The 20,997-nt window shown below is 49.3% G+C and overlaps 1 protein-coding gene across 7 annotated transcripts in view; it reads left to right on the top strand.

Moving 5' to 3' along the window:
* Positions 1–20,997, top strand: part of PARP4 (poly(ADP-ribose) polymerase family member 4) — a 354,633-nt gene that overhangs the window by 48,995 nt on the left and 284,641 nt on the right. For all 7 annotated transcript variants that reach the window (XM_075337413.1, XM_075337414.1, XM_075337416.1 and 4 more), the window contains exons 10-12: positions 15,403–15,563; positions 18,008–18,145; positions 18,613–18,711. In XM_075337413.1, coding sequence (XP_075193528.1) covers positions 15,403–15,563; positions 18,008–18,145; positions 18,613–18,711 — 398 coding nt within the window. The remainder of the gene's footprint in view (positions 1–15,402; positions 15,564–18,007; positions 18,146–18,612; positions 18,712–20,997) is intronic.

Raw genomic sequence — 20,997 nt, 5'->3', positions numbered from 1 at the left:
TCCTGAGTCCTATCGCCGATACAGCTGTATGCACTGCATACACAGCGTTAGACAGCTTAGGGAGAGCACTTTATAGCAGTCCTTTTATGGGCTCAAACCGGCAGGGTCAGAGTTAAGGTGACAGGTCCTGCAAACAGCAACAGCGTCTGTGTAGCCAAGGTCAGGGATTTCCTCCCTGCATTTCCCTATTAGGAGGGATAGAAAGGCAGGCTTCCATTCCTCTACCCAGAGCCCCAAAATCCTGGCACTGTACCCTCGTGTCCTCTGCATACTCCAACTCATTATAACTAAGCCATTATACTAGCAAACACTCAGTGTACCTAGTGGCATCCTATACGTGGCTATTGGACTTTGCTATAGTCCCACTAGTGCAAAGACATTTGCAGAGCGCATCTGCCTGCATTGCACACTCCAACTCATTATAACTAAGCCATTATACTAGCAAACACTCTGTGTACCTAGTGGCATCCTATCTGTGGCTATTGGACTTTGCTATAGTCCCACTAGTGCAAAGACATTTGCAGAGCGCATCTGCCTGCGTTGCACACTCCAACTCATTATAACTAAGCCATTATACTAGCAAACACTCAGTGTACCTAGTGGCATCCTATACGTGGCTATTGGACTTTGCTATAGTCCCACTAGTGCAAAGACATTTGCAGAGCGCATCTGCCTGCATTGCACACTCCTACTCATTATAACTAAGCCATTATACTAGCAAACACTCAGTGTACCTAGTGGCATCCTATACGTGGCTATTGGACTTTGCTATAGTCCCACTAGTGCAAAGACATTTGCAGAGCGCATCTGCCTGCGTTGCACACTCCAACTCATTATAACTAAGCCATTATACAAGCAAACACTCAGTGTACCTAGTGGCATCCTATACGTGGCTATTGGACTTTGCTATAGTCCCACTAGTGCAAAGACATTTGCAGAGCGCATCTGCCTGCGTTGCACACTCCAACTCATTATAACTAAGCCATTATACTAGCAAACACTCAGTGTACCTAGTGGCATCCTATACGTGGCTATTGGACTTTGCTATAGTCCCACTAGTGCAAAGACATTTGCAGAGCGCATCTGCCTGCATTGCACACTCCAACTCATTATAACTAAGCCATTATACTAGCAAACACTCAGTGTACCTAGTGGCATCCTATACGTGGCTATTGGACTTTGCTATAGTCCCACTAGTGCAAAGACATTTGCAGAGCGCATCTGCCTGCGTTGCACACTCCAACTCATTATAACTAAGCCATTATACTAGCAAACACTCAGTGTACCTAGTGGCATCCTATACGTGGCTATTGGACTTTGCTATAGTCCCACTAGTGCAAAGACATTTGCAGAGCGCATCTGCCTGCGTTGCACACTCCAACTCATTATAACTAAGCCATTATACTAGCAAACACTCAGTGTACCTAGTGGCATCCTATACGTGGCTATTGGACTTTGCTATAGTCCCACTAGTGCAAAGACATTTGCAGAGCGCATCTGCCTGCGTTGCACACTCCAACTCATTATAACTAAGCCATTATACTAGCAAACACTCAGTGTACCTAGTGGCATCCTATCTGTGGCTATTGGACTTTGCTATAGTCCCACTAGTGCAAAGACATTTGCAGAGCGCATCTGCCTGCTGTTAGGGCCAGATGGACGGGTAGACCCTGGAGGTGGATCCACTGGGCCGAACTCCCGGATGAGGGAAAGGAGTCCGGTAGCCGGAGCACTGTAGGTAGCAGGACAGTCCGTGCACTGGGAGAAAATGGAGAAGTCCCTGGGACCACGAGGTCACTGATGGTGGTCCGGGTGACGGAGCTCAGGTTCGGAAGCCGTGATGGTGTCAGGCGGGGTCCAGAACCGTTGGAGCGAGATGACGGGTCACCGCAGGGATCCGAGATGGTACGGACTGTCAGGATGGCAGATGGGCAGCGTTCGGGGTTCGAGGTACCGCAGGACCGGATGGCGATGCAGGATCGGCTCTAGAAGATAGAGAGGTAAGTATCTCACAAAACACAAGGAGACCTGACTCCTAGCTTGGGAAAACACGAAGAACAGGCCCCGCTCCCTTGGACATTAACCCCCTATATACCCTGTACCTATGTGCATCATTTCCTGTAATTTGACACTGGCCCTTTAAGAAAGGGTCAGTGACCGCGCGCGCGCCCTAATGCGCATGCGCGCGGCCCGGGTGCCAGAAGCCAGGGAAGGAAGCTGAGAGGAGGACGCAGGGGAGCCGGCCAGGACCTGGGAAGCCGTCGGGCGCCGGGAGCGGAGACCAGGGGGCCTGGGAAGGACGGGCACCGGAGGTTGGAGAGCGGGGAGCATGGCAGGTGAGCCGGGGAGCGGAGCTGAGGACCCGGGGAGCGGAGCAGAGGACCCGGGGAGGGGAGCCGAGGACCCGGGGAGCGTGACAGTACCCCCCCCCCCACGCCCCCCTCCCCGCAACCGGGACATGAAGGCACGGATCAGAGGAGTGCCCACGTTCTCCCTGGGCTCCCAGGACCTATCCTCAGGACCATACCCCTCCCAGTCCACCAGGAAGAACTGCCGACCACGTACGGTCTTCATGGCCACGATATCTCTTACCGCATAGATGTCGTCCTCAGCAATAGGAGGAGGAGCCGGGCTGGCGGCAGCGGAGAAGGGACCAAGGACAACCGGCTTGAGCAGAGAGACGTGGAAGGAGTTGGGTATTCTCATTGTGGCCGGGAGCTGTAGTTTGTAGGAAACCTCATTGATCTTGCCGAGGACTTTAAACGGCCCGATGTAGCGAGGTCCCAGCTTGTAGGATGGTATCTTCAGTCGGATGTACTTGGAAGCAAGCCAGACGAGATCTCCCGGAGAGAAACACGGAGGATCTAGGCGTCTCTTGTCCGCGTGTCTCTTCATCCGCAGGGTTGCCCGTGCAAGGGACGCCTTAACTGAGTCCCAAATGGTAGTAAAGTCACGGAGTACTGCATCTGCAGCAGGGATGTCCGAGGACGAGGATACAGGCAATGGGACAGACGGCTGAAGTCCGTAGACGACATGGAAGGGAGAACTGGAGGAGGACTCACTGACGTGGTGATTATGGGAGAATTCTGCCCAAGGAAGAAGCGTGGACCAATCGTCATGATGGGCGTTCACGTAGTGACGTAAGAAAGAGGTCAATATCTGATTGACCCTCTCCACTTGGCCATTAGACTGAGGATGGTAGGCAGATGAAAAGTCTAGAGTCACTCCCAGATGTTTGCAGAGAGCCCTCCAGAAGCGGGAGGTGAACTGAGTTCCTCTGTCGGACACGATGTGTGATGGAAAGCCATGCAAGCGGAAGATGTGATGTATATAGGCGTCCGCGAGTTCCTCAGCAGAGGGCAATCCAGCCATAGGAACGAAATGGGCCATTTTAGAGAATCGATCCACCACGACCCATATGACTGTGTGTCCGGAGGACAATGGCAAGTCCGTAATAAAGTCCATCGCTATGTGTTGCCAGGGAACTGAGGGTATGGGCAGAGGCAGAAGACGGCCGTATGGCAGGTGTTTGGGTGTCTTGTTCCTGGCACAGGAGGAGCAGGCAGAGACAAAAGAGGCGACGTCCGTGCGCAGGGATGGCCACCAGTAATGACGTACAATAACGCTCCATGTTTTCTTCTGACCTGCATGACCGGCTGTTTTCGAGGCATGGCCCCAGTGTAACACTTTTTGCCTGTCAGTCTCAGAGACATAGGTCTTCCCGGGCGGTATCTGGGCCAGGGTGACAGGAGTCACCGGAATAATCTTGCTTGGACAGATGATGGGTTGAGATGTCTCTTCCTCCTGTTCCATGGGCACGAAAGACCTAGACAAGGCATCAGCGCGTACATTCTTGTTTGCGGGTCGGAAATGAAGCTGGAAGTCGAACCGGGCAAAGAACAAGGACCACCTGGCTTGCCGTGGGTTCAGTCGCTGAGCAGTCCGCAGGTATTCCAGGTTTTTGTGGTCCGTGTAAACAATGACAGGGTACACTGCTCCTTCCAGAAGATAGCGCCATTCCTCCAGAGCCAGTTTGACCGCCAATAGCTCTCGGTCACCGATGGTGTAATTGCGTTCAGGCGCGGAGAAGCTCTTGGAGAAGAAACCGCACGTCACCATCTTCCCGGAGGAGGACTTCTGCATGAGCACTGCTCCGGCTCCCGAGGAGGAGGCATCCACCTCCAAGGTGAACTGGCGGTTTAACTCTGGACGGTGGAGTACAGGAGAGGAGGCAAAGGCTCGCTTTAGAGCGCCAAACGCGGCGTCGGCCGCAGGTGACCAGTCCTTTGGATTAGCCCCCTTCTTGGTCAAGGCGGAGAGAGGAGCAGTCAGAGCCGAGAAGTGAGGAATGAACTGGCGGTAATAGTTAGCGAATCCCAGAAAGCGTTGGATTGCCTTCAGTCCAGAAGGAGGAGGCCAGTTGAGAATGGAGGAGACCTTCTTGGGATCCATCTGCAGTCCGGTATCGGTGATGAGGTACCCCAGGAAGGGGAGAGAAGACTGTTCGAAGACGCACTTCTCGTACTTGGCGTACAGACGATTCTCTCTCAGTCGTTGCAGAACCAGTTGCACGTTCTCTCGGTGGGTCTGAAGGTCCGGAGAGAAGACAAGGATGTCGTCCAGATATACCACCACACAGACGTAGAGAAGGTCCCGAAACACATCGTTCACTAATTCTTGCAAGACAGCTGGTGCGTTACACAGGCCGAAGGGCATCACGCAGTATTCATAGTGCCCATCGCGAGTGTTGAACGCGGTCTTCCATTCATCCCCTGAGCGGATACGGACCAGGTTGTAGGCACCCCGAAGATCCAACTTGGTGAACACACGAGCTCCTCTGAGCCGATCAAACAATTCGGGGATGAGCGGCAGGGGGTACTTGTTTTTCACGGTGATCAGGTTCAATCCCCGGTAGTCTATACATGGGCGTAGGTCACCCTCTTTCTTCTTTACGAAGAAGAAGCCTGCTCCAGCAGGAGAGGAGGATTTCCGGATGAATCCCTTAGCCAGGCTCTCTGTGATGTACGTAGACATGGCCCTTGTTTCGGCTGGAGACAGTGGATATATCCGTCCTCGAGGTGGTGTAGTTCCCGGGAGCAGGTCAATGGCACAATCGTAAGGACGATGTGGTGGAAGTACTTCGGACTCCTTCTTGTCAAAGACGTCCACGAAGGACCAATAGGCTGAGGGCAGTCCCGGTAGGGACTCGGGAACCGGAGGTCACCGGATGGGTTGTATGGTCTTCAGACACCTCTCATGGCAAGAAGGCCCCCATCGAGTAATATCGTCAGTGCCCCAGCTGACTGAAGGCTCGTGTGTCCGCAACCAGGGAAGACCCAGCAGAATTTGATGTGACATATGTGGGAGGACGTAGAGAGCGATGTTCTCGGTGTGCAGAGCACCGATACGCAGTTCAAGCGGCTTGGTGATCCAGGAGATGGTGTCAGAGAGAGGTCTCCCATCCACAGAGGCAATCACGAGGGGCTTGTCGAGTGGAGTAACAGGCACCTGGTACTTGTCCACCGTGGCCTGCTGGATGAAATTGCCTGCTGCCCCAGAATCGAGGTACGCCTCAGCCGTAAACCGCGTCTCTCCCGTTGTTACTTGCACAGTCCATGTAACTGGGTCTGAGAGAGTCCCAGCACGTAGGGTGGCCTCTCCTACCAACCCTAGGCTTTGGAGTTTCCCGGCATCTCTGGACAGGCGCGTAGCAGGTGTGTGCCCTCTCCGCAGTAAAAGCAGAGACCCTTGGCGAGCCGCTCTGCTCGACGTTGTTCAGACTGTCGCACACGGTCGATCTGCATGGGCTCATGGACGGAGACACCAGAGGCCGTTGACTGGAGTATGGCGGGCTTCCGTGGAGGAGAGGAATGCCGTACCGGACGTCTCTCACGGGATACCTCTTTGGACCGCTCCTGAAAGCGTATGTCCACTCGAGTCGCTAGGGTAATCAGGGCGTCCAGGGTGGACAGTACATCACGTCCAGCCAGCTCATCTTTGATTCGACCCGATAGTCCTTCCCAGAAGGCGGCGGTTAGGGCCTCGTTATTCCACCCGAGTTCTGAAGCCAAGGTGCGGAAACGGATGGCGTATTGACCCACCGTCAGTGTTCCCTGACGTAACCGGAGAAGTGATGACGCAGACGCGGAGGCGCGTCCGGGTTCGTCAAAGGTGCTGCGAAAGGCCTGCAGGAACTCCTGGAGGTTCTTGGTCATAGGTTCCTCCTTCTCCCACAAGGGGTTCATCCACGCCAGTGCCTCGCCCTCTAGGTGAGACATGATGAAGGCGACCTTGGCTTGGTCGGAGGCAAACAGATGTGGCAGCTGCGTGAAATGGAGGGAGCATTGGTTTATAAACCCCCTGCAGGTCTTGGGATCTCCGGCGTACCGGGGTGGTGAGGCCAAACGCAGTCTGGAAGCATCCGAAGAGGCAGCCACGGGAGCGGGGGTCGTGGCTTGACTAGTGGAGGCTCGGGATGTTGAAGACGTGACTGCCGCTTGTAGCGTGGTCAGGCGGGTGTCCACGGAAGTCATAAAGTTCAGCATGCGGGTCTGAACTTCACGCTGGCGTTGGAGTTCCTCATGCAAGGCCGCTAGTGCTTCGGCGGGATCCATGGCCTGTTCTTACTGTTAGGGCCAGATGGACGGGTAGACCCTGGAGGTGGATCCACTGGGCCGAACTCCCGGATGAGGGAAAGGAGTCCGGTAGCCGGAGCACTGTAGGTAGCAGGACAGTCCGTGCACTGGGAGAAAATGGAGAAGTCCCTGGGACCACGAGGTCACTGATGGTGGTCCGGGTGACGGAGCTCAGGTTCGGAAGCCGTGATGGTGTCAGGCGGGGTCCGGAACCGTTGGAGCGAGATGACGGGTCACCGCAGGGATCCGAGATGGTACGGACTGTCAGGATGGCAGATGGGCAGCGTTCGGGGTTCGAGGTACCGCAGGACCGGATGGCGATGCAGGATCGGCTCTAGAAGATAGAGAGGTAAGTATCTCACAAAACACAAGGAGACCTGACTCCTAGCTTGGGAAAACACGAAGAACAGGCCCCGCTCCCTTGGACATTAACCCCCTATATACCCTGTACCTATGTGCATCATTTCCTGTAATTTGACACTGGCCCTTTAAGAAAGGGTCAGTGACCGCGCGCGCGCCCTAATGCGCATGCGCGCGGCCCGGGTGCCAGAAGCCAGGGAAGGAAGCTGAGAGGAGGACGCAGGGGAGCCGGCCAGGACCTGGGAAGCCGTCGGGCGCCGGGAGCGGAGACCAGGGGGCCTGGGAAGGACGGGCACCGGAGGTTGGAGAGCGGGGAGCATGGCAGGTGAGCCGGGGAGCGGAGCTGAGGACCCGGGGAGCGGAGCAGAGGACCCGGGGAGGGGAGCCGAGGACCCGGGGAGCGTGACACCTGCATTGCACACTCCAACTCATTATAACTAAGCCATTATACTAGCAAACACTCAGTGTACCTAGTGGCATCCTATACGTGGCTATTGGACTTTGCTATAGTCCCACTAGTGCAAAGAGATTTGCAGAGCGCATCTGCCTGCGTTGCACACTCCAACTCATTATAACTAAGCCATTATACTAGCAAACACTCAGTGTACCTAGTGGCATCCTATACGTGGCTATTGGACTTTGCTATAGTCCCACTAGTGCAAAGAGATTTGCAGAGCGCATCTGCCTGCGTTGCACACTCCAACTCATTATAACTAAGCCATTATACTAGCAAACACTCAGTGTACCTAGTGGCATCCTATACGTGGCTATTGGACTTTGCTATAGTCCCACTAGTGCAAAGACATTTGCAGAGCGCATCTGCCTGCGTTGCACACTCCAACTCATTATAACTAAGCCATTATACTAGCATTTTTTGCTGCCAGTTTAAGGGCCGTAGTTGCATTGTCAGGGATATTTATTCTTTATTATTCTGCTGTTAATAAAGCTAGACCACCACTGCAATCTTCACCACCTCTCAATTTTTACTACCACATTTTCAGTCCACAATCTTGTCGCAATCAACATGAGTGGCAAAATGACAGATGCTGGTGGAAAGGGGAAGAGGCGTGGTGGAAAAGGCAAAAAAGGTTTTGTCTGTGGGGAAGGTGGCAAAGCTCCATTATCATCTGCTGAAGATAGACCATCTACCAGCAAAAGTAAGATGTCTACTACTTACCGTGGACAATCCGATGTGCTCCCTTTTTTACGGACACGAACAACAGGAAGAAAGGTAGATGATGGGCAAAAAAGGAAAATGCTTGAATGGATCTCAAGTGGTCCAACAAGTGCCCTCTCAGCCACTTCAAGTACCGCATCCAAAAAACACCAGTCCTCTGAGTTGTCATCCCAATCACACTTGATTTCTCCCAGCTCTGAAGTCTCCATCAGCCCTGCACAGTATGGTGGAACTGAGATGGCTGAGTCTGCAGAGCTGTTCAGTCACACTATAGCCTGGGAATCAGAGGTCTGCTCCCAAGCTACAGTGAGTACAGAACAGGAAATGGTCTGCAGTGATGCCCAGAACCTTTGTGACTCTGATTCAGGCCGTGAGGACCAAGTTTCTGAGCATAATGTTGACCCTTTGTCACAAACTGTAACACCTGTGGTTATAGACAATGAGGAACATACTGATGAAGATGAGACGCAGATACCCGATTGGGATGACAACTTAAATATTCGGTCAGGGCAAGAAGAGGCTCGGTCTGAGGGGGAGGGGAGTGCAAACACAACAATTGATGATGAAGTTCTAGATCCCACCTACTGTCAACCCCCAGTCAGGCACTCGAGGAGGTCAACAGAGGCGGTAGAGGAGGATGCAACCGACGACGAAGTTACCTTGCGCCTTCCTGGACAGAGTCGGAGCACTGGTAGCACGTCTACAACTGCATCCTCAGCCACCACTCTGCCTATGAGCATTATTCGGGGTGGATCAACAGGTCGCATGGCCTCTAAGCCTTGCCTAGCCTGGTCCTTTTTTGACATAGAAAAAGATCGCCCAAATTATGTGATCTGTAAACTTTGTCATGATTCTCTTAGTAGAGGTCAAAACCTCAGCAGTTTGACAACTTCTTCCAAGAATCGTCACATGAATAAATATCATAGGTCCCGGTGGGAAGCTCACTGTGCTGCAATGCGGCCTAGCAGAGCGAACCATCCACCGCCTGCCCCTTCCAGTGCATCCGCGCGCTCTTCATCTTCTAGGACTGTGGGGACAGCTGTCACACCTGTTTTTCCACCCACAACTTCCACCACTGTAACCGCAACAGGCAGTTTGCTTGGTAGGTCGTCAGTTGGTTTGGAAGGGGAAACAAGTGAGTGTGTACAGCTCTCTCAGACATCGATAGCACCAACGTTGGATGAAGGCAACATCATGTCTCCGCCTGCACTTTCCTCACAAACCTGCATTTTTCCAGGGACACCCTACTCAACACCGTCTACACACAGCAGCCAGATCTCTGTCCCTCAGATGTGGTCAAATAAAAGGCCACTTCCTCCGACCCATGACAAAGCTAAGAGGTTGACTCTATCCCTCTGTAAGCTGTTGGCTACCGAAATGCTGCCTTTCCGCCTAGTGGACACACAGGATTTTAGAGACCTTATGTCTGTCGCTGTGCCCCAGTACCAGATGCCTAGTCGCCACTACTTCTCTAAGAAAGGTGTGCCCGCGCTACACCAGCATGTCGCACATAACATCACCGCTTCCTTGAGAAACTCTGTGTGTGAACGGGTGCATTTCACCACCGATACTTGGACCAGTATGCATGGACAGGGACGTTACATGTCGCTGACTGGGCACTGGGTAACTATGGTGATAGATGGTGAAGGGTCTGCTGCACAAGTCTTGCCGTCCCCACGACTTGTGTGTCAATCCTCTGTCTGTCCAAGTTCCGCCACTGCTTCTGCATCCTCCACCTCATCTGGGTCCTCCACCTCCGCCCCAAGCCTGCCTGGTCAGGCCACCAGCGTTCTCACTGCGCAGAAGGAATCACGCACGCCTCATTACTATGCTGGCAGCAGAGCGCAACGGCATCAGGCGGTCTTTAGCTTGACATGTCTTGGGAATAAGAGTCACACAGCTGAGGAGTTGTGGTCAGCTCTGCGGTCCGAGTTTAATAAATGGTTGTCTCCACTCAACCTGCAGCCTGGTAAGGCCGTGTGCGACAATGCTGCAAACCTGGGTGCGGCCCTTCGCCTGGGCAAGGTGACACACGTACCTTGTATGGCTCACGTGTTGAACCTTGTCGTGCAGCAATTTTTAACACACTATCCCGGCCTAGATGGCCTTCTGAACAGGGCACGAAAACTGTCTGCTCACTTCCGCCGTTCAAGCGCCGCAGCAGAGCGACTTGCATCGCTCCAGAAGTCTTTCGGCCTGCCGGTTCATCGCCTGAAACTCTCCACATGTTACAGCGACTGTGGCAGCACCGCAGAGCCCTGGTGCAATACGTCATGACGTATAGCCTGGGCCAACGAGATGCAGAGGTGGGGCAGATCACCCTGATGGAGTGGTCTCAGATCAAGGACCTATGCACCCTTCTGCACAGTTTCGACATGGCGACGAATATGTTTAGCGCTGACAATGCCATTATCAGCATGACGATTCCAGTCATTTACATGCTGGAGCACACGCTAAACACTATTCGGAGTCAGGGGGTGGGACAACATGAAGGGGAGGAACTACAGGAGGATTCATATGCGCAAGGGACAACAACATCACCAAGGTCCAGACGTTCATCATCACCAACGCAGCAGGCATGGGACCATGGGGGACAGGGATCGACAAGGGCGCATAGTAGCAGGCGAAATGTTGAGCAAGGTGCAGGAGAACATGAAGAAATGGAGGACGAACTGTCCATGGACATGGAAGACTCAGCGGATGAGGGAGACCTTGGTCAAATTTCAGTTGAAAGAGGTTGGGGGGAGATGTCAGAGGAAGAAAGAACGGGTAGCACCTCTATGCCACAAACACAGCGTGGACTTGGTCCGCATGGCTGCGCAGGACACATGAGTGCCTTTTTGTTGCACTACCTCCAACATGACAGTCGTATTGTCAAAATTAGAAGTGATGATAACTACTGGATTGCCACACTATTAGATCCCCGGTACAAGTCCAAATTTTGTGACATAATTCCAGCCATAGAAAGGGACGCACGTATGCAGGAGTATCAGCAGAAGCTGTTACTCGATCTTAGCTCGGCTTTTCCACCAAACAACCGTGCAGGTGCAGGGAGGGAATCTCCCAGTTGTAACTTGACAAACATGGGACGGTCTCGTCATCTTCAACAGTCTACCCGTACCAGTAGGACCGTATCTGGTGCTGGTAACAGCAATTTTATGGAATCTTTTCATAATTTTTTTAGACCCTCCTTTGCAAGGCCACCAGAGACAACAAGTCTGACACATAGTCAACGGCTGGAGAGAATGATACAGGAGTATCTCCAAATGAACATCGATGCCATGACTGTGCAACTGGAGCCTTGCTCCTTTTGGGCTTCAAACCTAGAAAAATGGCCAGAGCTCGCAACTTACGCCTTGGAGATTTTGTCGTGTCCAGCTGCCAGCGTTGTCTCTGAACGTGTCTTCAGTGCTGCTGGGTGTGTGCTGACAGATAAGCGCACGCGTCTGTCCAGTGACAATGTGGACAGACTGACGTTCATAAAAATGAACAAGTCATGGATCCAGAAGGAATTTACAACCCCTGTGTCATCCTGGGGAGAGTAAATGCTTGTGGATTTGGAATGTGCTTGATGCAAATCTAGCTGTGAAGTGTACAACTAGGGCACAACTGCTGCCACTGAATGGGTGGGTGTGTGTGGGGCACAATTTTTGGAAAAAAAGGGAGACTCCGCTTGGAGTAACCCTTGCTTACATTGTTTTTAAAAGAAGCCAAGAAGAACAAGTCATGGTTCAGCAAAGACTTTATCTACCTACCCCGGTGTCATGCTGGGGACGGTTAATTATGGCGTATTTTTGAATGTGCTTGATGCAAATCAAAACATCCTGTTTGCAACTAGGGCCCAAGTGCTGCCACTGATGGGGTGGGTGTCTGTGTGGCCCAATTTTTGGAAAAAAGGGAGACTCCGCTTGGAGTAACCCTTGCTTGCTGTGTTTTTAAAAGAAGCCAAGATGAACAGAGCTGGGATCAGGAAAGACTTTGCTACCTACCCCGGTGTCATCCTGGGGACGGTTAATTATGGCGTATTTTTGAATGTGCTTGATGCAAATCTAGCTGTGAAGTGTACAACTGGGGCACAACTGCTGCCACTGAAGGGGTGGGTGTGTGTGGGGCCCAATTTTTGGAAAAAAGGGAGACTCCGCTTGGAGTAACCCTTGCTTACATTGTTTTTAAAAGAAGCCAAGATGAACAGAGCTGGGATCAGGAAAGACTTTGCTACCTACCCCGGTGTCATCCTGGGGACGGTTAATTATGGCGTATTTTTTAATGTGCTTGATGCAAATCAAAACATCCTGTTTGCAACTAGGGCCCAAGTGCTGCCACTGATGGGGTGGGTGTCTGTGTGGCCCAATTTTTGGAAAAAAGGGAGACTCCGCTTGGAGTAACCCTTGCTTGCTGTGTTTTTAAAAGAAGCCAAGATGAACAGAGCTGGGATCAGGAAACACTTTGCTACCTACCCTGGTGTCACCCTGGGGACGGATAAGAATGGCGTATTTTTGAATGTGCTTGATGCAAATCTAGCTGTGAAGTGTACAACTGGGGCACAACTGCTGCCACTGAAGGGGTGGGTGTGTGTGGGGCCCAATTTTTGGAAAAAAAGGAGACTCCGCTTGGAGTAACCCTTGCTTACATTGTTTTTAAAAGAAGCCAAGATGAACAAGTCATGGGTCAGCAAAGACTTTATCTACCTACCCCGGTGTCATGCTGGGGACGGTTAATTATGGCGTATTTTTGAATGTGCTTGATGCAAATCAAAACATCCTGTTTGCAACTAGGGCCCAAGTGCTGCCACTGATGGGGTGGGTGTCTGTGTGGCCCAATTTTTTGAAAAAAGGGAGACTCCGCTTGGAGTCACCTTGCGGTGTTTTACATGACTTTAGAAGGGCGTGCCATGCCTATATCTGTGTGTCCTCCTCTTTTTCCTTGTCCAGCTGTTTTGTTTTCGCATGAGTATATGTCCTTGTCACTTTCCCATGTGTTTGAGTTGTTTGTCACCTTTTGGACACCTTTGAGGGTGTTTTCTAGGTGTTTTTCTGTGTTTGTGATTGCCTGCCATTGTTTCCTATTGGCTCGAGTTCGGTTCGTCGAACGTTCGACGAGCCGAACTCGAACGGGACCTCCGTTCGGCGAACCGACCTCGAGCCGAACCGGGACCGGTTCGCTCATCTCTAGTTGTGAGCTCCTCGGTGGGCGGAGCCAACCGCCTGGCCCACCCCCTGGTGTGCATCATCAGACTCCTGGAGGAAGGCAACAAGGATTTCTGGTTAGCATGGATGTGCCTACCTGGAGTGTGGGGTGTGGTGGTGTTGTGACCCGTGTCCCCTGGCTTGCCCAGGGCGACACACATACTGAACATGGCAAACAATATTCAAAAATAGCAGTTGCACTGAAGTAAAGGGAAGGAGAAAAACAAGAATGTAGATAGTGAATATTGGAATGTGAATACACATTACTGCTATGAAAACATGAAAAAAATTATTTGAAAAATATGAGTTACTTAGCAAATAAATGTGGCCAAATTTACTTGTGCCCAGACACACGTCAAGGTGTAAAGGGTGCTTTACACGCTGTGACATCGCTACCGATATATCGTCGGGGTCACGTCGTTAGTGACGCACATCCGGCGTCGGTAGCAACATCGCAGCGTGTGACACCAAGGAGCAACGATCAACGATCGCAAAATCGTTCAAAAACGGTGATCGTTGACACGTTGCTCCTTTCCTTAATATCGCTGCTGCTACAGGTACGATGTTGTTCGTCATTCCTGCGGCAGCACACATCTCTATGTGTGACACCGCAGGAACGACGAACATCTCCTTACCTGCGTCCACCGGCAATGCGGAAGGAAGAAGGTGGGCGGGATGTTACGTCCCGCTCATCTCCGCCCCTCCGCTTCTATTGGCCGGCCGCTTAGTAACTCCGCAGTGACGTCGCTATGACGCCGAACGCACCTCCCCCTTGAAGGAGGGATTGTTCGGCGGTCACAGCGACGTCGCTGACAAGGTATGTGCGTGTGACGCTGCTGTAGTGATAATGTTCACTACGGCAGCGAGCACCAAATGTCGCACGAGTGACGGGGGCGGGTGCTATCGCGCACGACATCGCTAGCAATCGCTAGCGATGTCGCAGCGTGTAAAGCACCCTTTACTCTCATCTGGGTCCTACTCTAAATGCTATGCCTCTCTTGTCTAAACTGAACTATTATATGGGCTAGAATAGAACCTGCAAAAGGAAAATTAAAAACACCTGAAATAACTATGGAGTCATGTTTTTTTGTCTGAGCACTCCTCCCAGTTATTTCAGGTGTTTTTGATTTTCATTCTGTCTGTCTCTGTCTCTCTCTTTGTCTCTGTCTCTCTGTGTCTGTTTCTCTCTCCCTGTTTTGCCTTTCTCTGACTCACTCTGTTTCTCTCTCTGTCTCTCCCTCTATCTGTCTCTCTCTGGCTCTCTGTCTGTTTCTCTCCCTATCTGCCCCTCTCTGTCTGTCTCTCTACCTGTCTCTCTGTTTGTCTGTCTCTCTCTATCTGTGTCTGTCTGTCTCTCTCTCTGTCTCTACCAAAATCATATTACCACATACATAACCTTCTTATATTAAGAATGTCCTTCATTGCCTATAGCGAACAATCACAGCTCCGATTAATGACCTGTAGCTCCCAGCTCCATTGACTTTAATGTAAGCAGGTTTTTTGGTGAATAACTGTAATACGCTGGGTTATATTTTCCCCTTAAAACATAGCCTATGAAATTCCCTGAGTCACATGGGGTGTCTGTGCAAAATTTTGTGATTGTAAATTTGACGGTGCAAATTCTTTTAGTGGACATACATACACTCAGCTTTATATATATTAGATTGCTTGAAAAAAAGACACAAGTCCATCAAGTTCAACCTTTCTCCACAAGAAAGAGGTGCACCTTATTTTCTATATCTACAGGTGATCGATCAGGTCACACATTCTTCTGCATACTCATGAGAGAGAGAGAGAATGAGAGAGAGAATGAGAGAATGAGAGAGAGAGAGAATGAGAGAGAGAGAATGAGAGAGAGAGAGAATGAGAGAGAGAGAATGAGAGAGAGAGAATGAGAATGAATATAAAATAACCCAAACACGGATCGTGCAGCCAGATTCGGACCCGGATCGGACACTGAAACCGCGCGGATCCGGACTTTTCAAGTTCGGGTCCGCTCAACACTAATTTTGACTCTTCTGTTTTTTTTGCTGTTCACTTCTAGGTAATTAGGGATATGATTAACGTCTGTGAGACTAGTTTATCTAGATATACTCCAACCTCTACTGCCAAATATCAAGCACTCAGGTGCCGAATAGAACATGTTGACCCACACTCTGAAGAGTTTATTCAGATGAAGCAGAACATTCTGGATCACAATCACAGGTAAGTGACAAAGACATCTAGTTTAGCGGACCAGTCACCAGGTCAAAAGTGGCCAAGGTGAAGGTGGCGTATCTTTGTGTCTTTTTAGGCTACTTTGTATAATTATCCTGTGATGCACCACCTTTGGTAAAGACCATAAAATTAGTACTATATAAAAGGTCCATATTTCTGGATCCGTATGGAACAGTTAAAAAACAAAAAAACAAAATACTCATGGGAACAGAAGGAATAAAATAAGAGTAAGAAATGGCCACTTTTGACCTTGTGACAGGTTTTCTTAAATCTTTTTCCATAGGTATAAACGTTTAATCTGGGTACCATATTAATGTTTGTAAAACACCTTTTTTGGCATTTTATAAACCTGTCACAGTACATATGATAAGTGTCAAAAATATATAATGTACCTGTCACACAGAGTTTTGCACAAACTTGACCGACTGTCATGGCATCATTGGGCTCTGTTCAGATTGCAGATTCTGATACTGCCTGGTGGTTTCTCTGGTGTCTGTTATCAACACAGGCAGACTTGAGCATCAACCTGCTGTGTGCTGATTCATAGGCAGGGAGCAAGAGTAAAGGGGGCTTTACACACTGCGGTCCCGATATCGCTAGTGTGGGTACCCGCCCCCATCTGTTGCGCGACACGGGCAAATCGCTGCCCGTGCCGCACAACATCGCCCAGACCCGTCACACATACTTATCTGCCCGGCGACGTTGCTGTGATCGGCGAACCGCCTCCTTTCTATGGGGGCGGTCCGTGTGGCGTCACAGCGACGTCACTGAGCGGCCGCCCAATAGCAGCGGAGGGGCGGAGCTGAGCGGGACGTAACATCCCACCCACCTCCTTCCTTCCGCATAGCGGCCGGGAGGCAGGTAAGGGGAGTTTCCTCGTTCCTGCGGTGTCACACGGAGCGATGTGTGCTGCTGCAGGAACGAGGAACAACCTCGTTACTGCTGCAGTAACGATTTTTGAGAATGGACCCCCATGTCACCGATGAGCGATTTTGCACGTTTTTGCAACGATGCAAAATCGCTCATCGGTGTCACACGCAACGCCATCGCTAATGCAGCCGGATGTGCGTCACCAATTCCGTGACCCCAATGAGTTCGCATTAGCAGCATGTAAAGCCCCCTTTAATCTCTGCTAGTCTGCTTGCTCCTTTAATCACATGTTGTAGGGAGACCTATCACATCTGCTTCCCTCCTATTTATGCTGGTTGAATCCCGGTTCCCCATTATCTTGATAATATCTGACGACTGCGCCATTTGTTTCATGTATTTCACTTAGTACAACCCCTTAACATACGTTTTAGCTTCACCAAGATAATTCTGTTAAGTAAAGCTCAATTATCAACCATCCTACTAGATTTACCTTTTCTTACTTCAATACTTACTTTGTGAATAAAAAGAAGACTATTTGACTATTCTAAAGCTGCCATACACCTGAGATTACCATTGGCCAGAATGCAGGGAATTATTTTTCATACAAACCATCCAACCATTGGATCTAATTGGTAGAGCTGCTGAGTTCAGTGATTGTCTACAGAGCTGTTGACCTGATGACAGCGCTGCAGCTATACAATAAAGCTGAGACAGCGGCAAAGACTCAACGCTAGACCTGGGAAGGATGAGTAATACATGTTTGCTTTTTCATGACTACCACAGCCTTTGTAAGAAAGTTTTCGGAAAGGAGACAATCCCTTTAACCATGTACGTATTCATAATGTTAATAATATTGAGAGGTTGAGTGGTAGGCTTCTTCCTTGGGGTCTGAGAGGTCCTGGGTTCAAATCCCGGACAGAGCCCATGGATTCTGTTGGGCTGTGGCCAATTGGTTGTTCCAATCCTCCATGATGCCTGCACGTGTTCATTGGGGAGAGAGCCCAGCTGACATCCACTTCCCTCATTGGTCTAGTGGTAGGCTTTTCACTGGGGTGCGAGAGGTCCTGGACAAAGCCCATGGACTATGTTGGGAAACGGCCAAATGGTCTTTCAAATCCTTCATGATACCTGCATGTGTTCACTGGAGGGAGAGCCCAGGTGACATGTTAATAATTTTACCTCTAAGGGTTTTTTTTCCAAGCTGAACAAGCCTAATACTTTTAGCCTTTTCACACCATTTACTATACTCCCTTTCCAGTGTGCCTATATATTTTTTACAACTTGTAAACCAAAACGGAGTCACATACTTATGATAAGGAATTTATAGAGGGGTAATATTACATTGGGATCATGGGTCTAATCCTATTTTTTTTAGATACCCTAAAATCTTTGGCTTTTGCTGCTACTGCTTTACATTGAGTATACCGATTACGAATAACTAAGCTGTTTTGCTCAATTTCTTCTTATCTTCCTTTATACATTGAGTTTGTTTTTGACTTGTTAAACATTCTAAGTAAGAATCGTTTTTATGGTATGTGACACATTTTGTTTTCTTTGTACAGCAATAGAGAATTTAATATCTTAAGACTTTTTCGAGTTGGGAGAATGAGTGAGGCTACTAATTTTAAGAGTGATGTAGGAAACGTCCAATCCTTGCTGCATGCTTCTTCACCATGCAATTTTGTAGGCATTCTCTCACGGTAAGTGTGAACGTTTTGCCTTTTTTCATGGTTTTGTATGACTAAAGAGTCTAAGAGAACCAGAAGGCAGCTGTTATGGGGATCAGTAGCTGAGGTGCCCCATCATGTATCCATACAAAACTATTGGGCAAGGAGATATTACTCAAACATGATGCCTAAAGAAGGAAGGTCTCGTATGTTAGAAGACTAAAATGGTGAGGTCGGAAATGATAAAAGAAGAAAGAGACTGTACAAAAGGAAGACATGGGTGTAGTATGCCACAGAATAAGTGTTAGATATAAATTGAATCACCCATAGCCAACTTCTTCTAAACGCAAGTGGCCTGAATAGGTAATAACTAAGAAGGGGCTAATTCCAGTCTATAAGGTCCTGCAATTCTTTGTTACCCACTTTATTAGAGATAACATTTGTTATGATTTAGTTTTGACATTTATTTATTATATTTATCTCTTTTGTGTTCTCTAAAGTGGTCTGATGATGCCAAAGATTATTGTTGAAGAATTTGGTGGTGAAAGGACGGATATTGGAAACCTTGGAAGCGGCATTTATTTCAGTGACTCAATAAGGTTTGTAAGAAAATGTGATGATATCATTTATAATTTTTATTAAAGGGAACCTGTCCCCGGATGTTTATAATACTTATCTAACGGTCGGTGCGGAGCAGGCTGGTCGGATGGGTGTCTCCCTTCTCTGGGTCCCGTGACTCCTCTTTCGGCCATCTTTGTCCTCCTTCTGAAGCTAGTGTGGATGACCCGTTCTACGTCATCTACACTAGCCGACAGTGAGGTCCTGCGCAGGCGCACTTTGATCTGCCCTGCTCTGCCCTGTGCAGAACCTTGTTGTAAAAATACCTCTCACTATCAGGATGCTGCAGCTATATTATGTGTGATATGTTCAGAAATACTGTGTCTAACCTATAGAATTTAAGTCTTTTATTTCCCACTACTGAATTCTTAAAGTGCTACAAATCTTTAGAAGGAGACATAAGGGGATCTATTGAAATCTTCCAAATCTTTACCATCATATGTGAGGTTATAGATTTTTAGAGCCTTTGGTAGGGGAAAATTCTAAAGGGCCCCCATACCCATTGGAGTAATCTCAGCTGAACTCTCCGATATCGAATGGCTCAGCCTACGGTCTAATGTGTATAGGGTGAATAATGGTCTGCAGAGATATCGATTAGACATCTCCAATTTAGGACTGCCAATCACATTGTACTCCCTGAAATTAATGGCCGAGTGAGCGCACCTGTGTATTGGAGTGACAGCTGAGATGGCTGTCATCTAATGTGTATGGTCAACCTAAGCCCCCCTTCACACGTCAGTTATTTCGGTACATATGTCGCAGTTTTAATATGACCGTAATCATGGACATACGCAGATTCATTAAAATCAATAGATCTGCACACATATCAGTGATTTCTCAGGGACTGTGTGTCCGTGCAGCACACATGCGTATCTGTGTGTTCCGCACGGATTCAAGTCCGTTTTTCTCCGGCAATACTGTTGTCCCACGGACCATACAGTGGTGTAAACCGTGTGACACGTACTGGAGAAAATACGTGTCTTTGAGATAAAATGAATTTCTATATACACCTGTCTCCAGCGCTGCTGTCACTTGCTTCGAGGCCCACTCATTATGCTCATGAATATTCACTGCACCGCGGCCCAGGAAGTAACAGCGCGAGAGTCATCAGCAGGAGGGACAGCAGCGGCATGGACAGGCAAATATAAAGTTCCTGCTCTCCACGTGCTATCATGCATAGGACACGGAGAACACAAGTGTGCCAAAATCACAGCACATGGAGGGACATACGCACCTTCAACACGTCAGTGAAAAACGTGTGTTATTCACTGACGTGTGAAAGCGGCCTTAGATTAAATATGTAGCTGGAGTGTGTGGGAGGCGGTTGATATTAGTGGATCGATTTGCAGGACTCTGGTCCATAATCCAAGTCATTGGTACTTGGTGCCTGGATGGAAGTATCTTAACTTTCAATACCTGGACTGCTAGCCAGCAACTTGAGGAGCAGATATTTCTGATCTGCTAGTCATCACAATGAGTTAACGAGCTGCAGCTGGCCAACAGCTAGCTTAGAAGAAGCATCTCCATGTAGATGGATCCAGTAATATATCTATTAAGGAACTAATTGTAGATGGCAGGTGTGGTCATCAAATAACCAGTGGAGACAGCTGGTCTGTAGTCTGGTTGAAATGCCAAAAATTAGACTTGTCTTTATATGAATTGACAAAGTGGCCGGTCCATAACATTTTTGCCAAATTTTGCATTGAATGGGGGATAGCATTGTGAACTTCTTATACATTTCTCTTTGTTTGCTTATGTTTCCACCATGCAGACTCTTAGTCCATCATTTTTTTGCCCCCCCCCCCAAAAAAGTTGCATTCCTGTCTTCTTTTTACTCTGTTACTTTGGGTAGATTCTTAGGATATGAGGAGTTTTCTGAACATTTACCCGCCGGCAAGGAAAACATACAGAGTCCCGGAAGGGGAAGTAAATGCTACGTTCATACATCTGCTTTATGCAGATATGAGCTTTGCCTTTCCAGTCTACAAGGTTTTCATGTTTGATCCTCGAGAACAATATCAGAAATGATGGCTACATGGGACATATTCATGAGTTACGTTTGGCAATTCTATGGCCTAAATACTGTGTCCATATTTATATCTGTATACCTTTTCTTTGTCGCTCCATTGGGAGACCCAGACAATCGGGTGTATAGCTTCTGCCTCTGGAGGCCACACAAAGTATTACACTTTAAAAAGTGTAACCCCTCCCCTCTGCCTATACACCCTCCCGTGGACCACGGGCTCCTTTTGACGCCTTAGTGCAGG

This window comes from Anomaloglossus baeobatrachus, chromosome 2 (genome assembly GCF_048569485.1).
Source record: "Anomaloglossus baeobatrachus isolate aAnoBae1 chromosome 2, aAnoBae1.hap1, whole genome shotgun sequence".
In the NCBI taxonomy this organism is placed as follows: domain Eukaryota; kingdom Metazoa; phylum Chordata; class Amphibia; order Anura; family Aromobatidae; genus Anomaloglossus; species Anomaloglossus baeobatrachus.
This window is presented reverse-complemented; position numbering and strand designations above follow the sequence as displayed.